Source organism: Ascidiella aspersa, chromosome 4 (assembly GCF_963924565.1).
Source record: "Ascidiella aspersa chromosome 4, kaAscAspe10.2, whole genome shotgun sequence".
NCBI classification, from domain to species: Eukaryota; Metazoa; Chordata; class Ascidiacea; order Phlebobranchia; family Ascidiidae; genus Ascidiella; species Ascidiella aspersa.
The window spans coordinates 616,626-641,511 of NC_139450.1; the positions used below are offsets into that span (position 1 = coordinate 616,626).

Consider the following 24,886-nt stretch of genomic DNA (forward strand, 5'->3'; position numbering starts at 1 on the left):
GATTGAAATTATGAGGGGAGTAAATGAATTTAGGGGAGGTCAATAAGTACAAGTTAAAGTATATTCTTTAGACTTTCCTGTCTTAACCAAAGTTAATTACAAGCTAGATATTTCGCCACAAAATCGTCAGTATCTAGAAATGAACAGTTTGCATTATCACACCGGCGCCCATTAAAGAAACACCTAAAACAAGCTTTTTGCCATCTATAAACTGAATTCAAACGTGCGCTAAAACAACAAGCCAACGCATTTTATAAATCTGTTAAAGAATGCTTGGCCATCTGTTAAGTTTATAAAAGGCTTTTGCAAAATCTGCAACATTAAATCAACAAGGTAAAGCAATAAACACTACCAACGTGTTATATTACACGATGTTGTTTTGTTAGTCTTACCCACATAAAGCGCCACTTAAAACTGCGCAAAATGCGTGGATTGCACACACTGGAAGTCGGTCAGAATAAAATGTTCAGTGTTTTTGTTCGTTATATCCTAAAGCAGAGGTTTATAGATTTCAACATCTATATTTTTTTAAATAATAAAATTATAACCTACAGATCTACAATGTACAAGGGCCTTGGACAGATTACATGGATAAGTCGGTCAATAATGTAAGCACGGTAGGCTAGAAAAACCACTTGGCTGCGGTGAGGTTCGAATTCCTATCTATTAATGATAAATCAAGAACAACGGTATAGTTTGCATTTAAAAGTACATGAAACTTTTAAACAATTAAAACTTATAATATCTAAGTTGATCTCATATACTTTCCAAATCACCATCTAAAACGTTTTTGTGGCAATTATTACGGTTTATAAACAATTCGAAACAAGAAACCGAGATATGAAATACTTTTTCGCTTACATATTCGGTTTAGCGTACATCGGTGTTGTTACTTGAGTGAACTTAAGTGGCTGTTTTTAAATGACTTGACCTCAGAGGTCTTTAAGGCAAACGACATTACTTATACTACTTCAGGTTTTAATTATTTTTTAATATAATTTAGTTAGCTCCGTCCCAATTTCTGCTTGTAAACAACCCTGTTGCAATATGTACCATTTTTGTTATTTTCTAAATAGAATACCGCTTATGACCAGTTTAAATAATTAACATTATATTTTAAAGTAAATGACTTGACTTTTTCTTCGAAATAATTCGACTTAAACATTTTTTTACAAAAACTTGGGACTTAAGCCAACTAAAACCACTAAGCTTAATAATAATCTATCCACAGCCTTGGCTTGTCATTTACAATCATTCCACAACTGTCTGGTGTCACACGAAATACAAGCATTTATATTTTGGGAAACTCAAACCTTGAGCCAAAAGCAATCAGCGAGTTTCGAACAAACGAGTGCATGACGTCACAGCAAATGTGCATATAAGCGTGACGAATTCCCAGTTCCTCGGATTAAAATAAACAAAACATTAGCGAGATATTGCGCTGGGAGCCAAGATGGCACGAAATTGTATTGGTTGAGGTTTCAAACGTGTTTAAAGGAAGAAATATCAAAGACGATATTACTTTCATTCCTCTTATAGTTAAAATTATATCAATTTATTTTAAATTTTTCTCAATTTAGCTCTTTGAAACAGGTTTTCTATTTTTTTTAAATCGTTAATATTACAGCAGGAACAGGCATATCACAAGGCATATTTCTTGTTAAATTACAACCAGTTTAAAACACAATAACTGTTAAACCTGGAGGTTGTGTTTATTTTATCTCCTTTATTTTACAATATCCGAGAAAAGAAAAAGGAAAGGGATTTTTGGAATGTTTGTTCAAACAACAATTAAAAACGGTTAGAGAGGTCATAAAAGTTGTGGCGCCACAACTTTCTGTTTAACGCCCCTTTGTATCTGTACAACAACACATAAAAACTTTGGAACACTATATACGGATCTGTTCATAAGTTTAATGGTGAAAATAACGACCCATATAGACGTTAAAAGCGACATGCTTTATTTTCAAACGTTTCGGCAATTTCTAATGCCATCATCAGTGATATGAAGGCCACATCGGTTGCACCCGTTTATACACATTTTGGTCGCACCAAGAAATGATAAGAATGATAAAAAGTGCGGAACAAGCGTCGCAAAAAGATAGATAGCTTTGCTGCGCACATTTTTATCTATCTTTTTGCGAAAACTCTTGTTTCGACATTGAAAGTCAAAAATTAGACTACCTTTTAAGGCTAGTGGATGTTTTAAATAACAATAAGGCAAGTGTTCCTAATTTTTGATGCACTTTGCAGCAGTAATTTAGATATCAACAGGATCAGTAAACCTGCTGTTAATCAAAGATGATGGCATCCCACTTTATTGCATAACACGCGATGCGATTGACACAAGAGAGTTTCCATAGAATCGTAAACCCAGCGACCGCTTTACTGCATAATAAACGACGTAACTATTGCATCACAAAGGACGATTGTCTTACAGCTGCACGCCGCGATAAAAAATAAAAATACCTGGTGAGAGAGAGCGCCACCTAACGTGGAAATTTAATTACCACATTTATACGTTATTAGCTGTTGCTCTATAAATGATTTGTTTATGCTAAACGACTAAATTGTCATTTTAGAAAAAGGAAAATCTCGAGGGGAAACTTGCCAAACAAGCCACAACCAATTGTTGTTCAAACATTTTTTAAACCACATGTTTTTTAGATCGTTTTTTTCAAAAATTGACCAAATAACCTTACAACCCAATTTTGCTTTTTGTCTCTCTGTATCTAGCTTTGGGCAGACTGTATCCAGAAGAACATTAACCAACAAACAAACAAACAACCTAAAATAGCCTGTTCACATAACGCTGCTGTGTAGCTTACACAACTGCCGGAACAACAGCTAATAGATTAACAACAAACCACCAAATATAAACGTAAAATGTTGCTTAGGCAGTGTTACTGTTCATTTGCATGAGCCTGCACTGTGTAGCGTAATCAACCATCTACGGTTAAGCTAATAGGTCAAATCGACAGCGGAGTAACTTCTATATATAGCGGTGTGTTGTTCGTTGTGCTATAATCGCTACCGGTCATACAACAGAGGTTCCGGTCGGCGAAGTATGATTAACCTCGATGCCACAAAGAGAGAGTAGACTGCAGTTGTGAGCGAGGTTCTTTTTTTAGGAATTCGTTGCAATTATCGAAACTATAATTAATCAGAATGATCACAAAATAACGTGTCGCGAAATTTTTTTCACATTTATTTAATTTTTAAATAAATTTAAACAAACATTGAAATATAAAACATAATAACTTCTAAATGTTGCTTAATTAACTTTTTTCGTAGTTAAACTAAGTTAACTATTTTAAATCCAATTTAACCTAAGTTCTACTTTTGCATTCGTAATAGATTTACAAAGCCAGTCAACAACCGAAATCAAACAGAATTTTCAAGAACTTTAATTTTAAAAGCTAAGCAACTGTTTTAGGGTCTGGTTTCACCCTGTTCTGCAACTTCAAGATTGAAAAATAATCCATTTAACCTTTTTTAGTTCGAACTCGTAACCGGACAACCCCAACCCCACAGTTAACAACCAAAAAAATTCATAAATAAATTCCCTAGTAAACGTCCAGTCCATCCTAACTTACCTTTACTTTGCATTTTCTGCAGCCTGAACTTGTGGTAGCTCCTCGCGTGGCAAAGTTTCTCGCGACGTTCCTGCGGGATTTTGCGGCGCGACTTCGACGCCTGGGTCACAGATTCTGCGCGCTTTTGGGGCTTATTTTCCCGCCGAATTGCGCCAAAGCCCCCTAAGATATTTCTCGGCGACAAACTTGTCGGTGACTCGACGCTCATGTTTCTCGTGACGTCAGTAGACGATGACGTGGACGATGTTGATGACGCACGCACAGAACCGGTTGTGTTGACGCTTAGACGCGACAGAGCGTTGCAGATTTTGATAAGATAAACGGCGTCTGGCATTTCAACGCTTATAACTGGAAGAGCGTTGGCGGACAAAGACATGATGTTTGTTGAAGAATTCGACTTTACAGAAAGATTTTCTATTTTGCAATTATTCCAAAATTCATCGTCAGTGAGCAAGTAATTTTCCTGGAGTCATGTAAACGAAAGGTTTAAAAAACAATAATTTTCTATATCTTTAAACCTAAACAACTGCAAATTACCACTTTTTGGGAAACTACGCCTTAAATTCCTCAAAAACTGCATCTGTTAGTGTTAACCTGGTAAAAAGAGAATCCTTTCTTTAACTGCATTTCTCATTTTGATTTTTTTGATGTTTTTATTTCCGAATGTTGCGTTCTTTGTATAGTAATTCTACGGTTGCGAAAAAAATCGTTCTTAATTTTTTTATCATTTTAAAAAGAGCGCTTTATTTTACGAAACTGAAACAGTGGGCTGTCACCTTGTAGAATCACTACTATGCTCATACACACTTCAATATTCCTCAACAGCAACAGATGCAGACCTCGACCTACCGAAACATATTTTACGAGGGTAGCTTGGCTTTAGTTAACTGCCACGCTTCTCAAAATGTCGTCAAAGATCGCCTAACACCCCACAGCTCCTGGTATTGGGTCGTTACGGTTTGCTGGGGCCGCGAGGCACATCATAAGGTGACAAATTAGTGACAAGCAACACTCGCCACGAGATGCACACGCGACTAAAGGTCGCAATTTCCGAAGCATATTGTCTCGTCGCCATAATTTACAAGTTGCCGAACAATTGAAACGCGATTCATGTTGCTAGTTCTCGGGTTTCTTTTTGTGCAATCGGTAACTGATGTAATTAATTTATTGCTGAAGCTTTCTTTCTGACTTTTTGATATTTAATCTCCTGTAAGAGAAGATATTTTAGCATTCTGTTTATAGGTAACCTTGATTTTGAGATAGATAGCAGAGGGGCTCCCACAATAAAATAATCAAACCCCGGTCTATTTAGTTCATCATAGAAACTTTATGTAATCATAATAATTAATGTCTTGAAACATTTTTAGCAAAATTCAATAAAATAACGATTTAAGGTCGCAATTTCCGAAGCATTTTGCTCGTTGCAAATTTGCAAGTTGCTCGACAATTTAAACCGGGATGATTTGATGTTAAATATCAATTGGCTCAAAATAATAATTTAATTCGTCTCACGGACTATACGTTATCATAATATTAAGTGGCTTGAAACATTAAAAAAATAATTTACCATGGAAATTGTATTAATATTATAACATTTTACGTTAACCGACGTTAGTGCGGGTGGTAAATCAACATTACGCGTGGCGATAACACCTGATTTAAATTTGACGAAAACTGCATTTTAACAAACTAAAATAAACAAATAAATACAATACTGGCTTCGCGATCTATCAAGTAGGAAAAGTGACCAAACTACTCTGCCCCGAATGTCGAATCCACGTTTTCGTGGTCTCAATGTTTATTTTATCTGACGCCGCTCGTTCTACACGTTATACAAGTCGTCCATTCGCAACTGTTGCTTTATATCATAATCGACGCAGTTTGGCGATTAAAATCGATGACTCTTCTAATTACAAACTCTACTAATTGTTTTTTCGATTCGTAAAATAAATATCGATTAAAAGCAAAAATATTGAACTATTTTAGACTAGTGCGTACAATATTGTAACAATGTCCGAAATACGTCATAATTCAGTGAGCTATAGATTTATTTTAAACCTGCATTTTAGTGTTTTTTATTGCACGTAATCAGAGTATGTGCAACATGTGTAATTGAAATCCGGTCATTTAGACACTTTATTTTAAGGTCGGCCATAAACTTCGTAACCTCTTTTTTAATCACAGCCCGAGAACGTAAATCGTGATAAAATAACTAGTTAGACTCTTTGGAGGGCTGCTCCGGGAAATAAAATTCAAATTATCGCCAGTAATTAAAAGTTAAAAAAAGTCCTAACTAACTGTCAACTTTAGCTTACAATCAAACCAAAATATCGTTTTACATGTATTTATTTTTAAACAGAAATAGATTTGACATACCATTTTCAACTGCTCTACGTTTTCTCAACAGCTCAACTAATTTGGGCATTTTCCACAGAAAAACTTCGTGGTTGAACAAGTTGCGAGAGCTCGACTCATTTTAGAAGCGGTCTTTCAGGCAACCACACCAACAACTAACAAGAAACCACTATTGTGAAAAAAAAAACAAGTGTAGAACTATTTACACGCGGCACTAAACAGTTGGTTAAAGTGGCACAAATCTGTCCCTTCACAGTTTAGACAGCCGAACCACAAACCAACAGCAGCAATTATTTCTCTTCTGCGACCAATCGCTCACTTTTCCACTTACATCAACAAAACGCGACAAGACAAACACAAAACACGACCAAAAACAACAACCTGCGACACCACGGCTCGCCGCTTCGCGCGGGTCGCTATGACGTCACAACCATATCGTGTGAAAAGTGAAGGGCCTGACGTGGCGCCTGGTTGAACCGGGGAATCCCCGGGCGCCGAGGCCTGTTTATACCCGGGATTGCGAAATGTTATCGTTGCGGGGTCGAATGTGATTGTTTTATAATCGCCGATCAATTCTTTTGTTTTTTTCGCTGTCCCCGAAGCGACGTAAGCACAGGGTAAAGTGATAGGCGGGAAATACGATTGGTCGGTGGTGGTTTTTAAACTGTGATTCTTGCGACTGATTTAGTTTCAAATTTCGGGAGCTTATAGGTTTAAGCCACATTCGCCAAATATTTCTAGCGATTGAACCGGTTTCTACGCTTATATTTGTTCAAAAAAGATATGTAGATAAACAAATTAACCACAAGCGCCTGAAATTTGCACGGTAGAAAAATAATGGATAACAGTTATATAGCAATTATTGTGGCAAGTAATTGAAAATATAGTTAAAACACTTGCAGCTTGGTTTATTGGAAATAAATTATCAAAATGAATTTCAGACAGATTGTACAGCAAAAAATGTTTCGGTGTGAAATTGCCCAACAAAAGACCTAACCAACAAAAATACAAAATTTGTGATGGATCGCAAACTAGGTTTGAAATTTCTACAATAGTTTTGTATAAAATCTAATACCAGACATGAGTACAAATACCACAACCAACATATCAAGATTGCATCAAACGTAAAATACATTTTATGTGTATCAATGTTGGGTAAAAATAAAACGGAATAAAGACAGAAAATAAATGTCTTTATTTTCAAAACATACTTCCAGGTAAAACTTGCTGCGTTAGACTAACAACGTCTGAACCATCTCCAGTGATTTAGTATCGGACGAGTACCGATACACCACTTGGTATCGGGTATCGGCTCCGGTCTGGTTTTACCGTACAATGGTATTCGCACGGCGCCGTTTGGTGGTTAAACTGAGAACGGAAGAAATACAGCGACGATCTGTTACGAAACAATGGCGACAGATTCGATGATCTATTGTACAACAATCAATTGTCAAATAACAATGGGCGAACAAAGGGCGGATTGTTGCGTCGACACAGACAAGCTACAAATTATTCATTAAACGCCGAGCAGAAATGCAATGATGATGAAGTGCATGATGCTTAACCTTTTTTCTTGATGCAACCCTTTTAAATCACCAACCAATTCTCGCATTGCCTTCTAGAATTGCTTAAATAACAAACCATTGTAATTTCATCTTCATACAAGTAACTGATAACACAGTAACACAATACCAAAATATAAGTTAATTTTACATTTTAAATAGAACATTTTCTGAGTGTAAATTCAGCATCCCCGCACCCTTGGAACAGTTCTCGCACCCCTGGCTAAGAAAACCTGATGTAATGGTTTCATTCTAGCGGTTGTGGTCCGATTTGAAAGCAGGTGCCAACATGTCCGTTGGCAAACCTATGTTCGTTTGTTGGAAGTCATCCACAGCTGTCAAATAACGATTGCATTGGTCAATAAATGCCACTTTAAACTCCAAATGTGTCAGTATTGTTGCCAGTTTTTCAAAAGAAGTGGTTCAGCAATTAACAGTATAATTCTGCTGGAGAAACAAATTTTCAATGTTTGCTTTCGCTAGGAACATTCACGTTTTTTTCATCTGTAACCATTAGGATGACAAATTGTTCGAGTAATTAACATAATAATAATTGTCTGTTATGGAGACGTTTATTAACTTACTTTTATGTGTTTTTCTGTTGGTAGAATTACAGAATAGTTACTTATTAAATGATCTGCGACAATAAAGTGGTTTTGTCAAAATGGTTAAGCAGCAAATTTCACTGAAGAATTGGGCAACACCCTTTCCATACAACAAACCACACTTATTTAAAAGTTCATTCTAACAGTGCGATCCACAAAATTGCATTAAAGAAACAAATTAAACGATTCGTAATATTCACAACACAGACAAGCGTAAATATAACTCACGTGTTTTAGGGTCAACAAGGTATGCATTAAATTGTGTTTATTTGCTTGTCTGGTGAGCGTTACGGACCAATCACAGCTCGTAAATCACGGGTCAAGGTCGTGAGGGAGCAGTCAAGGTCATGAGCGGCACTCAAGGTCATAGTTGGCAGTCAAGGTCGTAAGTATAGGAAACTGTTGCAGTTTAAAAGCTCCAATTACCAGAAACGATCTTAGAATTGCCCGCAACTTTAATAAGGCATAATTGTGCGGCCAACACCAGCGCTGCCTACAGTATGCAAGTTGTGCAAAAGTAACGAAGACTATGCAAGTTGTGCAAAAGTTTCAACACGAAATTCACATTTTGCAAACCTATAAATGGATTTATAAAATAACGACAGGAGAGAAAAATGACTGATAAATCATAACAGCAACTCATTTTGAATTAGAATGAATACCATAAACTTAATAAAGACAATAAGAAAACACTGAAATCCAATTCAAAACCAAGTCGATATTCCAAACAACATAATAAGGTGGGGTAATGCCTTGTACGTACAAAGGTCGTTTGTATTTCGTTGGAATTATCCAGCAAACGATAAAAGCACACACGCCATGTAAATGTTAATCCTAATTTCCAGAGATATTCAATTCTCGCCACCACAGTATGCAAACAATTCCTTTATCCCATTAAAAGTAAGTCTACATACGATTGTAAAATATCAAAAATTCCCTAATTTTGTAAAAGAACGAAGCTGCTTGGTGTTCCGTGCGATTTAACAAAGGTTCAAAGGTTTATACCCGCAAAACGTATTTGACCAGAAATGATTCTGTAATTTTGCTTTGAGCTTTGGAAATGTAAATTTACATAAAAGCGTTTTTTTTTAAAGACAGCGTTCTAAGAAAAGTGAAATGAAACTGTTGAAAATGAATAGATTTATTCGAAACGTTCCTAATGCCACCTACTTCTGTATGGGCTTTGATATTCATTGCACGCGTTTCTTGGTAAAACAAGGGAGTTAACCAGAGTTCCTTAAAATCGTTACCATTCCTCCTTTTTGACTTTACCTTTATAGAGTTTTTATTGCATTTTCGGAACAGGCGTTTTACAGCATACCAAAGTGCAAAGGCAAACTGACATATTGCTCAAACTCTTACCACAGAGACTTTCGCCTCAGTTCCAAGCTATTTATACCACAACCTTTACCTCACCCTGATGAAATAATGGTATTCCTGAATAAACAACCTGAGAAAACAGGAAACTGTTTAATTTTACAGTTTCAATATCGAACGAGGTAAGGTCCAAAAAGGTCGCGGAAGCTATTGAGAAAAGGAATTTTAGGAAGTATTTGACAGATTACGAAAAAAATCGTGGAAAAGAAAGAGGAATTAAAGGTTACAGATCGGAACTAGTGTGATGAGACCTTTGTACTTTTAAAAACCAAGCGGATATATTTAAGGCCGGCTTGCAAATCAACCAAGAGCTTCCAAGAAGTGATAAAGTTTAGGAGTGGAGTAACCTCTGCAGTTGGTGCCACAACAGTGCGCAAGGAAACTTAACAAATGGGTCATTTTTACTGTGCCTCAATATATCTCCGATTGCAGCGGAAACATGGATGACATTTGGCTTGCAACATGCCTGTAATCTGTAATGCATTGTTTATTTTGTTCCATTGCTATACCAAATGTGTGATATTACACATTTTATAGCTATACAAATATCTAGTGTTTTCGAAAATGACTGGAACGCCGACGCCCATATCAACTTGGCATCGAATCGGCGCCAGAATCAGCCAAGTATCGGCAAGTAGCCATTCTACAACCAAGTATTAAATATCGGCTCCGATCCGATATTATCGCACAACTGTAGTACTTGGATATAAATTTAAACAGACCGAGGTGTTTAAAGTAAATACATGGGCCAAGTTAAAAGTATAAACAAGAAACTTTTTTTCTACAAACTTTAATGTAAGAATATAAAAATTATAGGAATATAATTTTGAAAGGCGTTGAAAGTTAATGGACTAGAAACTTTTCCCAGTGTTCGTTCCTAGCATCACGTAAGCAGTCTGGCATTCAGCAGTGAAATCACGGGGATTCCCCTTCTATTCCAGGCGTGTTGCACGTACAAAGGGAAAACCCGGTGTTGGCGGCGAAACCTGGGGTTTGAACCCCTGGTACTTTGCGTGTTGGGGAAACGTTGGCAAGCAAGGCACGCGCAAAACTGAAAATCATTGGGAAAGTTCGTGAAAGGTTGGTTCTCCTTTCGGCACGAGCAACTGAAATGGGGAATATGTAAGTGACGGCTGTCAAACTTTTCAACCGGCGGTTCTAAGTATTTCAAGGAATTAAATTCTCATACAGTTACTCAAGTAACATTAAAAATAACAGACTTATGTAAGCAAGCAATGAAGATACATATACGTGTACTGTACTGCACAACAACTGTGATCTAGCCATTCTGAAGTGGTTGTTTGACCAACGATAACAGCTGACATACTATAGCGCACGGCAAGCTGTCAACAGACCGAATCAGTCGACCAATTAAGACAAGTTAATATAACCAATTAAAAAAATGTTCATCAACCAAAAAAACACGCATAAAATGTTAGCATTGCTGTTTTTTAATAAAATAGTGCGATAGGTCTGTTTTGAGAGTTATCTGCAGTCACATTGGAAGCTTCTTAATTTTATTTTAAAAAGGTGAAAAATTTCCCAGGACAAATGTTAGTCCTGATACAAGAGCAGTTAAGCGTCATGTTATGAACCAAGTTTAACAAAAATACAAACACCTCCAACTCGTTTCAGTCCTTTGCATTTCACATTGTAGTGCACGTTCAATACACAACTTTGAAATATTTCCATGCACAGCTTTGCCTTTTTGAGCCACCATTATCGGTGTTGCAACATCAATTCCTAAACTACTTCGTGACGTGGCACAGCGTAAAATGTTAATTAATCCAGAAATGAGACATTTCATTCTGCAGCGACTAAAAGCAGAACGCACCAGCATTGCGTGAGAAAGATATTTGCGCTATCTTTGGTCATATTTTTAAAGGGCAAACCAACATGGCACATTTTTTTCGCCACCCAAAGGTTCAATAAGTCCACTGAGAATCAATTTGTCACGGGTTCAAAATGCAAAATATGTTTAACATGCGGCTGTGAATACTTCGAATAAATAACACAACTCTTTGGGAACAAAAACATTGTAAATATGAGTTCATTCAGCGGGAGATTTCAATAACAAGGACTATTATATAATTTTTGTATATAATAGTCATTCTAATTATATACAAAATTATAGACACCAAGGCTGACTAGATTTGTTTTTAATGGAAGTGAACTGCTGAAAGCAATAGCTGAAAAACTAAAGAAAAGAAAATCCACAGCACACATTCCTCTATTTATTTAACGGTAGACAATTACTTTAACAGGTTCAGAGTAAAGTTACATCTTACGCTGAAACCCATCTTTAAAAATGAATGTTGTATTGACTTAGCTCACAATACACACTACTGGGTCTACTGGACAGCGAAGTCGACTGAATATTGGTGTCAGACAAAAAGTAAACATAAAATAGAACGGGGAATACGGAATTCCTTGAAGCAAATACATATAAAGAAAATGTCATAGGTGAGCGAAATGCAAGACTACTAAATTTAGAATTATTAATGGTTGAAGTTCGTACATGCGAAGTCCTGGAGCTTCTCAATGACATGTTAATCAAAATAGAACGATTTAGATTGAGCTTGAAGATCGACAATGCTTCACTATCACTTAATTATTATTTAAGTGAAAAAAAAAAATAAAACGTAACTTCACAAAATGCAAGATCAACTTACCCAAAGACCTCATGGATTTTCTTAGTTGTCGCTCCATATCCGCAGTGCTTCTCACAACAGCAGCAGAAGCAGCAATAGTAGATATATATCCCAAAAAATCAGACAGGAACTACTCCCTGCACGGCTTACCAAACCTAACGCTGTGCGATACAAAGCCAGAAACCTACCCTACACCCAGTCACAAGCGGTAAGCGTGAAATACTGAGCCTGTGCAAAGCTCTATGGACGCTGGAAAGAAACAAAAATCGAAGTCAATCAGTTCAGCATGAATAATAAATAAGATTGGGAGCGCTGGACGAAGGATGGGATTCGATTTTAGCGTGTGTCTGTATCGATTCGTTAAGATATGCCAACGCATTGAACGCATACACCCGATGGACTGTACACTTAAGAAAAATAAACAAATATGTCCAGGAAGCCGATCTGGTAGACTTATGTGACAACATACTCCCTTTTTGTACTAATTTTTTAAATAAGTCTAACTTTAGAATTTCAATAATGCGTATGTCCACAAAAAGTCCATTTATCAACTCATCTTAGGAGATCAAATCGAAAATTGCATAAAAACAACAATTTGAAAGCCTTTTACAACTGTAGTTGTAATATTCTGCATGTAAAGCAAGAATTTGTGCAAAACTAAACATTATACGTCAAATGAGGTAAGTTTAGGCTTGCGTGTCTGATCTCTTCTTACACAATATATATGTCGTTTGAAGGCCCACAGCGCAATAGTAAATTCAGGCTAAAATAGGTGACCCAACTGACCGGCTTTCACAAACATTGCTACTCCGCTAGCTTCCGTCGTATTTAGATAACCAGCTGGCAACACTGAAACCCAAACTACAGGCAGCTCTGGAGGCCAGTTAGCAAGGTAATTGACATGTTTACTCTATAGTTACTAACCAGAACTAACCTCGACTGAAAACACATCATTTCGACTAAAGGAGTTTTTTTATTTCTTCCGTGTTACCTTCAGTCGACCAATTACCAATAGTACCTTTCACTTAACGACCGTATAAACGTATTTAGTAATCTTTCTGCCACTTCATGGTTGTTTTTTCCTAATGTTCTCAAGTTGCACAAAAATCAATTGAATCTTGGTCAAGAAGCAAAAAAATCTCAAAATCTCGGCTAAAAATGGGGTTTTGAGCTTTCATAAAATACACGTGGAAAGATTCGAGCGTGCTTCTGTTATAGCAGCGACTTCCTTTGTACGAATTAAACATCGAGCAGGAAGCCCTGTTCAAATAAAGAGCCATCTCCCTCGTACCTCCTTCTTGGCCGAACGCGTCACATGATTACGTCACAACCATGGGTGAGTGACGTCATACCAACAATAAAATAAAAAAATGTAGTCTAGCTCTATTCTTCAGTCGTGCTTTTAAGTCATTTATAACCGTTTTTAAAGTGTGCCGAACACCTTACCAACCTTATTTTGTAAAATGCTTTTTTAACTACTGTTCTATCCGTGGCCAATTGCTGCTTAATGCCTGTTGGGTGTTATGTTCTATCCAATGCGCATATTCAATCAATTCTCAGCAGTCTGGGTAGAAAGTTAAAACAACGCAGCTAACAGCCACGTGTTAAAATTCCTCCGCTAAACTTTAGCTACCAAGCATAAAACTAATCAAAAACAGTTTTTTTTTATTAATTCCTCCGCTAACACTAACTACTTCCTGTTCTAGTCACCACAGCAAACTAAGCGGAAACTCCCAAGGCCCAGTTTTGCAAGGCAAGGCCCAACCATTGAACTAGCTGGACAAAAGGCTAAATAACCTTACACAAGTCAATTACAGCAGATACAATGCACACAATGTGACGATTCGAAAGCGGAAGTTAGCATTGTTTGTCACCACCCTAGAATTAGTCAAAAACTTTCGCGTTGTTTTGTGTTTGGCCGCTATGACGTCACATATAGTTCGTGACGTCATATTTTTGCATGACGTCAGCAAATTAAGGGGAAAGCGAAAAGCAACATACAGTTTGGTTTACAGCACTCAACCTTTCTGTGCTAGCACCACCCAGTAGCTTTTTACTAACGTGGCTTACACCGTGGTTCAAAAAAAAGCAGTTTGCTAAAGTCAACTTCTACTAACTAATAACCTCGTTTGCAGCGTTAGCAGTGAACTGCAGATTAAAATGAGGTTTCATGTGACGAAGAAAGAGTATGACTTAATGCAGCCGCAATAATATTAACTGGCGTTCATTTTCATACTCCGCACTATATCTGAAATGAAAGACATAATGCCTAATTGAAATATTTGTGTATATTTTGAAAACGTAAAAATATATGCGTTAGCGTTATGAAAAGATTAGAAACCTCTGCACAAATACTAAGTGTACCAAAGTTTGAAAACCACTTGGTCAAAGTAATGCCTTTAACATTCTAGGTAGAAAAAAATGCGTAAAATTAAGCAGAATATAAAAAAACGTTTTTTAGTGAGTCTTTCACATATTAACATGGGTAATCTTCAATCGTTAAAAAAAGTTCGAATTGCCATGACGTTTTGCACAGTTTTATAAAAGAAACGGCAATGCATCAAAAAGCAATTAGAGCGTTATTTAGCCGGTGAAATGAACATTGCAAGACACGGTATACGATTTCCTAAATGTAGTGTTTGATTGACAGTTATTCAACCTGAAGGGAAATACGTCGACATCACGTGATGTGGTCACGTGACGCAACAGACAAGTGTGCCATTGAGTAAGTTTTTGGTTAATTATCAACAAATGCAGACTCTTGACTGAACCCTAGCCCACGCATATCACATTGTGAAGCACTGTGTCTCAAAATTTAAAGTAATATTGTTAGACGGTATGAACTACTACTGCTAATTACTTACGATTAATGCGTCAACCTTTCCGATTTCACACAAAAAAATAACTTTGTAGCAATTATCTTTAAAACGCTTTCTTAATGAATATTTTCTTAAGTTATTGAAATAAGAGTAGTTCACAACACACATTTATCGAAAACAGTTTTGCCAAACGCAATCTGGAATTTGTCAACATTCAAATCACGGCAACTACTGAAGTTAAGCCAAAAGTAGCTGTCGGGTGACTACCGTGATATTCCATACGAACATATTTGAATTAATTTGAATTAATCTGAATGTTAGCTATTGCAACGAGTTTCAACTTTTCAACTTTTAGCTAAACAGACGCTAGAAATTCTCTCTTAACATAGTTAAACGTTGTTGTTTACTTCATTCTACGTCCAATATGTCGCCAGTACAACAAACTTGTGTATAACCTTTGGGGGGCCTGTGAGCTAACAGCGATTTCTCAGTGTGAAGCCGCTTGTATGTTATTCATAAACCAACGGTGGCTGCGTACACAAACTACTGATTCACTCCAGCACAACTTGTCAGCTGAAGGCGCTACTTTCGCCCAGGCTTGCGTCGTGGATCAACTGTCCAAAGCTTCCGCCTTGTGAATATCTTCGTGTCATTGAGACGTGTGGAGATTCTGTTGGGTCGGTTGGTCAGTTTTGACTCATATCAGGATTTCTAGCATGTTTATTGTGAGCAGAAGATTTAAGTTTATCCTACACCGCAAGTTTATAAAGCCACTTATTTTGAACAATTGCATGCAGGTTTGAATATAAGTAGTATAATCGACTATTTTTTTATATTGACAAGTTTTTTTTAATTTTTGACCAATAAATTTTATAATTTAAACTTAACAGCTGTATTTTTTACTCACAGATCATTTCAAAACACAAAATGAAGATGTTTAATACAAGTGTGTTAGGCTCAACCTTAATGAAAAGGTAGATATTAGAAATTTCTTGCCAAAAAAACCCACAAATCTCAAAGTTGATGAGATACAGAAGGCATTGTCCTTCAAACTCAGGTACACATTGACACAAAGCATATGAAACATAGTAGTTGCAAGTTAATTATTCATCATCATTTATCGGCCAAGATGCAGTGTGGTTGAAAAACATAATGAATCATTGGATGATGGTTTGGGTTAATCAAGGGACATTTTTTGACCTAATTTCAAGGAAGTCACAGCAGACTGGGAAGAGGAATTTACAAACATCTAAATGTTTTCATGTAAAAAAATTAAGTAAAACTCACTGATTATTTTTTTTTTACGGTGATTATTTTTTATCTGCAAATTTAGAAATCTTCTGGTTTATTTGTAAAATGAAATATGTGTTGTTTTGTTTAAAAACTGCATAATTACCAAAATCAAAGTAATTTTTAGCAAAGTTTGTAAACAAAGTATTTTTTTACTTCACTTTGACGATGAAAGGTTCTTGAAAAACCACAAAAAATTGATAGACAAGAATCATTATATTTTAGAAGTTTAGCACAAGCCCAGTGTTTAGCATTGTTATGTTAGCTATACAAAGATAGAACCAAAAATATAGAAAAAAACTTGCACATATAAGTTATGTTAAAAACAATGTATACTATAACACATAATATTGGTAAAACTCAACATGGAATAACATTTTTTCAAGATAGCATTGCTAGCTTTTAGTATGGAGACTCTTCCTTTTATATCCAACAGTTAATTGTATATTTATAGATTTATTCAAATCAAAGGAGTGAAGATGTAGGTGAAACATATTTTTTTTAACATCTTAAAAAATAACTGACTTTGCTTACTACAGAAAAGTATAAAAAATAATCTACTGTAAAATACTTTATGGTCTAATTAGTTTAAAATATTGATTTACTACTGTTTGTGTTTTCCCTTAATACCTTATAAACACTTCAATGTGCTAAAAACAGGTATTTTATTTTTCAGAAATTTTTCTTTTTCTTTTCAATTAGATTGGTACTGTTACAACTTAGAAATATCGTAACTTTTTGAGGTTTTATGAGTATGGTTTAAAAACAGTTTGCAAGATGTTAAATGCAAATACAAAAACTCACCCAATCTGTTGACAAACGATTCCCCTTTTCCTTTTTCTCTGCGAAGGTAATTCGACGGAACCAACCCAACTTTACCCGCATTGTTTCTCACCTAAACAAAACAAACAACATGAGAATAAGAGCACTTTGTACCAAATAAATTAGACAATTATTAATATATAAAGGGCCATTCCGTATCTTTTAAGTCGAGAAATTTAACCTCTCTGATTTTCCTTAAATTGTACACACTTTTTTTTCTATATGATGAACACCTGCAAAATTTGGGCGAAATTTATTAAGAAACAGAAGAGTTATGAAGCTTTTAGTTTGGGGGGGTCTGCCGGGGGGCGCAATTTTTCTATTTTCGACCATGTTTGACGCCCTATTACTGTTAAACTAAAAAAAATAGCAATCCATTTATTACAGGTGATAGTAGTTCTACCAAATATTTAAAAAAAAACATTGTTACATTCTAAAAGGTCAAAGGTCATATACATCCAAAGTTAGCCCTTTCCAAAACTATGTGACAATGAACTACTTAGGATTACAAGTTATGCACCAATCTGTAATGAATCTTGAAAATAAATTTCAAACCCAAAAAGTTTGAGTAAATTGACATGATCTTAATGAAGACGTTGTGATGTTGAATATTAACTGATAGTGATACAAGAACTTATTGAAACGTCTTTATCAAGGTGATGTCGAATTATTCTACCTCTTTGGCTTTGGGATTCATTTATCAATATTAATAAACTACTTTTTAAACATTTATATATATTAGACAATTGATAATAGCTAAAAAACAATTAAAGTATAGAAACAGGCATTACAAATGGATTTTAATAGAATCTAAGTTAGAGGAAGTGGAGCACAATCATAACGGAAGATTGAAATACCTATTGTTATAACTTTATTTTGAGCATGAAATTAACATATATTCGCTTATATAGCACTATTGATAGCAATAGTTTTTAAGGATTGAATTGAACACAAAAATTGGATTTGCATTAAAGCGTGTTCATTAAATATAAAATAACAAACTTATTATAATTTATTTATTTGATAAATAAATGTTATTTAACCAGTTAATCAACTAGTTTCCTATTCGAATGGCATTCTATAATCATTTTTCATGGCTTGTTATGTAACTGTCATAATATTAACACACCCCACAAATTGTAGCTAAATATACCAGGCAGCAAAACATTAATAAAACACATTACAAAGTTGTTGCAATAATCATATTACAGACCAGCCGACGAGTCTCGTTTTTGTCACAAATTACATTTCAGGAATAAAACTGGAAGAGAATATAAAAGTAGGGACTGCACAAAAATAATATCTCTGACAGGAATTTAGGAATTGATCTAAATTAACTTATAAAAGAGAAAAAGTTGTTTAAACACAATTGGAAAAATTATGTCTTGATAACTTATTTTATTCTTGCAAGCAACCTGGCAATAGTTACTCAAATAAAAAATGAACATTTTCTAGTGGCTTGAGGTTAAATCGTTCAATTGCAGCCTTAGTGTACTGCCATACTACAAAAATGTTACTACGAAACTAAATGACAATATATTTAATAAAATATTATAATAATTGGAAAATCTGTGTGTTAGTATTTAGGTAATTAGCTCACATTGCACTGCTCTAAAAATTATGGAATTTTCTCAAAACATCAATGTTTTTTAAAATGAAGAAAAAAACTGTCTCTGAACATGAAGCCCAAATAAATCGTTTCGGGACTATGGTCATTACTACTTAATTAGATGAAATAGTTAGGGTCAACTAAAAATTCTTAGTTATCATTAAAGAAAAATCTGTAAAAAGAACCTGCACTAGATGCACATTGATGGAAAATATTGCTAACCTGTATCAGCAAATGAAGGTAATATATCAGACCGGTGTGCTATGTATGTTGGAAGAGTGGATATTAATCCAAACTTTATATTATTTTAAAGCTAAACTAACCTTCCACCAAGAAAACTTTGCGTCCAACAGAACGAGTTGTTCATTCTTTCTAATCGAAAGTTCTTCGGGTTCATTTGCCGTGTAGTCGTACAACGCAGTCGCACTTTCCTCGCCAGGCACGGCCATTTTAGTCAAACATCAGCAAAATTTATTTTACAGTTCTAAATTCACAGCTTTGTAAAAAAAAAAACAGTTTCATAAACAAACTTAAGGAGAAAAACTTTTTGGAATAACATTTATACTTAAGCAAGCCTGGAAAATATTGCAGATCTTAATCGTATCATGTTGGTGCACAATCGAAAACATTTTGGTAACCGGTTGCACCAATGGTCAAAAGTGCACTCACTGGTTTACCATAAGGAAGTGTTTTTTCCACATTTTCTCACAGCATTTTCAAATAAACGTAGGTATACCAGTGAAAGCTTGGCGACCTACTTCTCTTCGCTGAACGTTTTGTAATCTTGTGAACAAAACACATATCAGACAGCAACAATAAAGCAGGTTAACATTATTAATGTAATCCATCCATATATTTGCATGTTACCACTGCAGTCAGAGTGCCAATGAAGGCCCAATTTTAAACCTCAACCCATGGGCCACTAAAGAAAGCGTAGCAAGTGTACTAGAGATTTTTTTCATCAGACTAAATCTGCACCCTCAAAAAATGAATATTTACCCCAATTTCCCATGTTTTCACACCAACTTTTGACCTTAGTTGTACCAGGTCAGCCCAATTTTTTCGGCCTTGCACTCAACCTACAAGATCTTTTCAAGATCTGCAATACTTTCCAGGCTGAAAAAAGGTTGGAGAAACAATAGGCCAGATATATAGGGGGATATTAAATATTTTGAGGTTTAAATTTGGGGTGCCATACTTTGTACAGTAGTATCTAGGATACCAGGTAATAAATATTTGAGCTAAAAAGTTCTGATGGTTCAATATTGACAACATGAATATGACAAATAGAACAGCACTACACAGTTTTCTATTCTCATTGGAAGTTTATTTTCCCTTTAATTCCTCCTTGTTGTTTTTCCACAGCTTTCAGCTTTTATCTTTGATAGACGACAAATAAATGTTGTTTGATGGCTAGGGTATAATTCAATACAACAAACCACAGGGTAATAAAAACAATTTATTCAGAATCATATGAATTATTTATGAATCTCAAAAAATGCTATGTGGGTCAGTCAATATTTAGAATGTTATTAATATATGTGGGTATATGTTAGGTACACTATGCACGGATCTGTAATATAGCTTAATAATGAATTGCAAAGCCAAAAAGGTCGAGTAGATCGACATCATCTTGATAAAGACGTTTCGATACGAGCTTGTGTCATCTTCAGGTGATGTGTTGACTAGTATTAAAACTTCTTAATCAAGATGCTGTCGATCTACTCAACCTTTTTGGCTTTGCAATTTATTATCAAGCCATATGGATATATATATAAAACAAAAATGTCTTGCATTACTCATTTATGGTTCAGTCTGGAAAGTATCACAGACTCTGATGAGATGTCACAAGTGCACAACCAAAAAACAGGGATGAGTGGGTGCAGCAAAGTTCAAAAGTGAGCCCCACTTATTTACCACATAAGACAATCGGGGTGCAAATATAATTTTTTTTGTAGTTTAATGTGTTGAAAAACCAGCGGTAAACTTCATACATACATTTATAAACAAGAACAAATAATTTGGGATCAAATTAATAAATTATGATTTCTAAACAATGCCTGTAGGCAAGGCTGTGGAGTTGAAGTCAGTTTGTTTTGCTGAAGTCCAACTCGAGTAAGGCTACATAAAACAAACTACCAGAGTCCCGAGTCCGATGTACGCAGTACAAATTTTGAAACTGAAAAGGCTGCAAATAGTAAAAGTGTAATAACGTATAGTGAAATACTATATGACCCCTATGAGTGGATTGCTGAATATCTATCTTATTTTAGTTACGTAAATGGGTAAAATACAGACTGTAGAGTAGGAAAGCAGGACTCAGGACTCAACGAAATTATACATTTAGTGGGAGTTAGAGTCGGGACTTTGTTTTAACCGACTCCACGGCCCTGCCTACTGTAGGTCGCTTACCTTTTGGTATCTTATATTTCTTATTGCAAACCAAAACTAGAAAAAAATATTTTGCTTGAGCTAGAATAACACATGCACTATCCAAACTTTTTCGTGTATATTTTATAGAAATGGGCAAAAAAACAATTCACTTTAATACAGAAACAAAGCAGATAAATTCAATCTTTTCTGCACTGTTTATGTTCGTTACTTCATCCATTTGTAAAATATATGACGCTGTGTGACTAACACTTAAGGCTTGTAGTTTTACTAAAAAAATAGTTTTTTAGCTTTATTACTACGGTTCTGCTGTGGTAAAGCATTGTAAAAATAACTATTTGGAAGGCACAAGCATAACTATAATTTTACAACACATTTTACAGCAAGCAATAGTCTCTAAAACCACACAACAACGGCTGTATAATGAACAAAGCTGTCCAACCATTGTCCGACATGGAATACGAAACCAATTGACATCGCTCACTTGGAAAATGTTGTATGACGTATCGCATTACGTCACTTTCACATTTCCACGCAAGTTTTACGACTTTTTCTCTTCGAGGCGTTACTTTGCTCCGTGCTGCCACCCAACGGCAGTCTGGTTGTATATATTGAACCGATCAAAATTAACTTTAAACTATTTGGAAAATGCTTAGAGATATATTTTGGTTCCGTTAAAGACAATTAATCACCATTGATTACTTCAGAACAATTGTCACCCTGATGTTTGCGCATATTTTCCAGAAAACACAAACTCGCAAAGTTAGTTCTTTTGTATTTGCTAAAAGATAACTGTCTTTTTGGTTTTAGAATCACGCATCCAATGTTGACGTCATTTTGAAATTTTAGGTGAAACCTTAAAAAATACTTTGTAAACTTTGCAAATGCACCAATCCAAGTGCAGCTAAACCAGATTACTTTTATAAAAACAAAGCCCCCCAAGTTGTGACACAGCAGTTTTAAAAATTCCACATTTTCAGGAAAACTTAACACAGATCTGTTCATAATCTTTAGAAGAAAAAGAGTGGCCCAAATAAATGATAAAAAGCTAATTAAAGAATGGATCTTTTATCGTTTATTTCGGCCCCTTTTTTTCTACTTGTTGTCTAAATTTTCAGTTTCTATAAAAAAAAAAAAATACATAATTATTATAAATGTCTGTACATCAAACAAATATAAGAATTTATACTTCAATGGTAACGACTAAAGTTCTTTAAGCCACGTCAAAGTCTTATGTTTTATTTGACTTTTGCAAAAACGAAACACAAAGAAGCACTGCGATACATAATAATGAGAAAGGTAACATAATGACAATTACAACATGTTTGTGAAGAAATTGACAAATAATTTTCGCAAAAACAAGGGAACAAATAACGATATAAACAAAAGAATGCTTTGGGAACTGTAAAGGATTATTGCAGTTTATGAAATGTAAAAGCATGTTGAAGATATTTCTGCAAATATCGCTGTTAACGGCGAATAATATTTGTCCGCTAGATGACGCTATTGATCACGTAGCCTGTGACACAATTCAAGGCCATTTAAATTTTTGTTTGAAACAACTGAAGAAATTAAAACATTTAAACGATTTTTAAAGTTTTTTAGCATAGACTGTAAAAGACTCGGTTGTCGCAATTAAGGAGTTTTCTTAAACAAATAATTGGGATTTTTCTTCCATCCAGGTAAGTATCTGCTTTGAAAAACAAAATAAAGCCTTTTACAGCAAAAAAAGAAAAGACAAGATAACTTTTCGCGGCCAAGTGGAAAAAACACAAATTTTAGGATCTTAAAAAAATAGAATTACATTTTGCTACCTTATAGATGCGACTATTAGAGTGTATCTTGGAACACAGAAAATATTTCGTTAAATTTGACGCAGAACGCGCAAATGGAAAGGTAATCGTGGATAGCCTTTTGACTTGAACTAACCCATAAATGGACGATTAACATTTACAAGAAGTTCAAATGAAGCGTGACGCGTTATGTTAGTGCTGGGTTAAAGGTCAAAGTTCATATGACGTTAACGCGTATATGTCACGTTGACTGAAATGTTGGGATGAGGTTCGTGGATTAAGCTCTATCGGTTAGAGCAGAAGTTGTCAAGGTTTTTTCTTGCGACGTCTTTTGGAAAAGTTTACTGAATTTGCGGAGCACTCATGGATTAGGATGGTTTTCTTTTTTGTTTGTTTTTTTGTAACAGAATATTAAAATTATTCTTTGTAATATTTCGTAATACTGATCTGGGATGCACTTGTCAAAGGATAATAATAATATTTGAATGCATTTTACAGCCATTGATATAACAAAAAAAATCATTGTGTGGCGTCCTTAGATTTAAATGGCTTTTATTCCGATAACGATATTTTGGGCCAAAATTAACGCGGTGCGGTTTGATACTAATGACGTAATAACTAATCTTGAACAAGTTATTTAGATGAAATTGAAACTTTCTGAGGCATTTTTACCTGTTTTTTGGTCATAATTGGCTATAGCGTTAAAAGTTCAGTTCGCTACGTTGGTCAGTTCGCTACACTGGACGCAAAGGGCTGAAATGCTGAAATTAATTTGTTATCGGACGAGTAGCGATCCGCCACTTAGCATCGGGCCCGGCCCGATATTACCGGACATCCCTGTTTCCTGGTGTAAGTCGCGTTTAATTTCCCTGCACCAGGTTTTGCACGTGCAGCTTCCTAACGTGCTTCTTAAGGTCAAAGTTGCGGCAGAATCCTTTCCCACAAGTTGAACATGTGAAGGGCTTGGTGTCCTTGTGCGTGTGCATGTGGAAACTCAAGTTGTACACCTGACAAAAAAACGGTTATGTTTTAGAAAATATAACCCGAATAGAAGTAGACATTATGTCAATAGTTTAATTTTTTCTATAGATTAATTAATTTTCTACTGAAAAAATACCGCCTATATAATTTCTAAGCCCATAATTTGGTTACAGACCTTTAATAATTCCAGCGCCATTAAAGTTTGTCACAATTGGCTTTAGGTAAACTGTTGTAACGTGTTTTCGGTGGTTTCGAACATAGTGTAGATATTATTGTGTGTTCCCAACACAACTTACCTGGTGGAATGCTTTATCGCATACGCTGCACTTGTATTGTTTCTCTGTGTTATGGGTGAGTCGATGGTTCTTGTAGTTCCCCTTCTGGTGAAAGCCCTTCCCGCAAACCTCGCATGTGTAGGGGCGGGTCCCGGTGTGGATTCTCATGTGGGTGTTCAACGTAGAACTGCGGTTAAATGCTTTGTGGCAGATCCCACATTTGTGGGGGCGCTCCTGGAAAATGAGATTGAGTCATAAAGTATCCTGAGACCGTTTGTTTTAGTGTATGGTGAGGGTATAAACTAAAACTTGTCAAGAAAAAAATAAAGAATGAGCTGCTACGGGGTGCTTAAAAATGTTAAACAAACTGTACTTGTTGGCAATTTTTACATATGTTTTTTAAGATGCTTGTTCAGTAATACAGACACTAAGAATATGAAAGTTTATATTAAAGTATGAAACATTTTGATCGTTTCGAACAACACGTTTTTTTTGCAATGCTGTATATTTTTTATATAACAGTTTACAATAAATAAATTCCAAAAATTATTTTTAATTTGGAATTTAAAATGTGTTTTCGGTGTATACTTGGATTAAATCTACAGAATCGCATATGTAGGTTGTACATTTGATAAAAAAATTAGCGATTTTCCCTATTTTAAAGTACAATTGGCGTAATTGTTTTACCTGAGTGTGAATGATTTTGTGGCGGCATAAAGTGCTCGCTTGTCTGAATCCCTTCCCGCAAACCCTGCACACG

General features: G+C 35.3%; 1 protein-coding gene across 1 annotated transcript in view; it reads right to left on the reverse strand.

Annotated features, from left to right (window-relative positions):
* LOC146146521 (SH2/SH3 adapter protein NCK1-like) overlaps positions 1–19,174 on the reverse strand; it is a 30,107-nt gene extending 10,933 nt beyond the window's left edge. The window contains exons 1-2 of the mRNA XM_083387220.1: positions 19,010–19,174; positions 17,060–17,150 (exon numbers count right to left, since the gene is read on the reverse strand). Coding sequence (XP_083243346.1) covers positions 17,060–17,150; positions 19,010–19,135 — 217 coding nt within the window. The 5' untranslated portion in view covers positions 19,136–19,174. The remainder of the gene's footprint in view (positions 1–17,059; positions 17,151–19,009) is intronic.
* Positions 19,175–24,886: the final 5,712 nt, after the last annotated feature.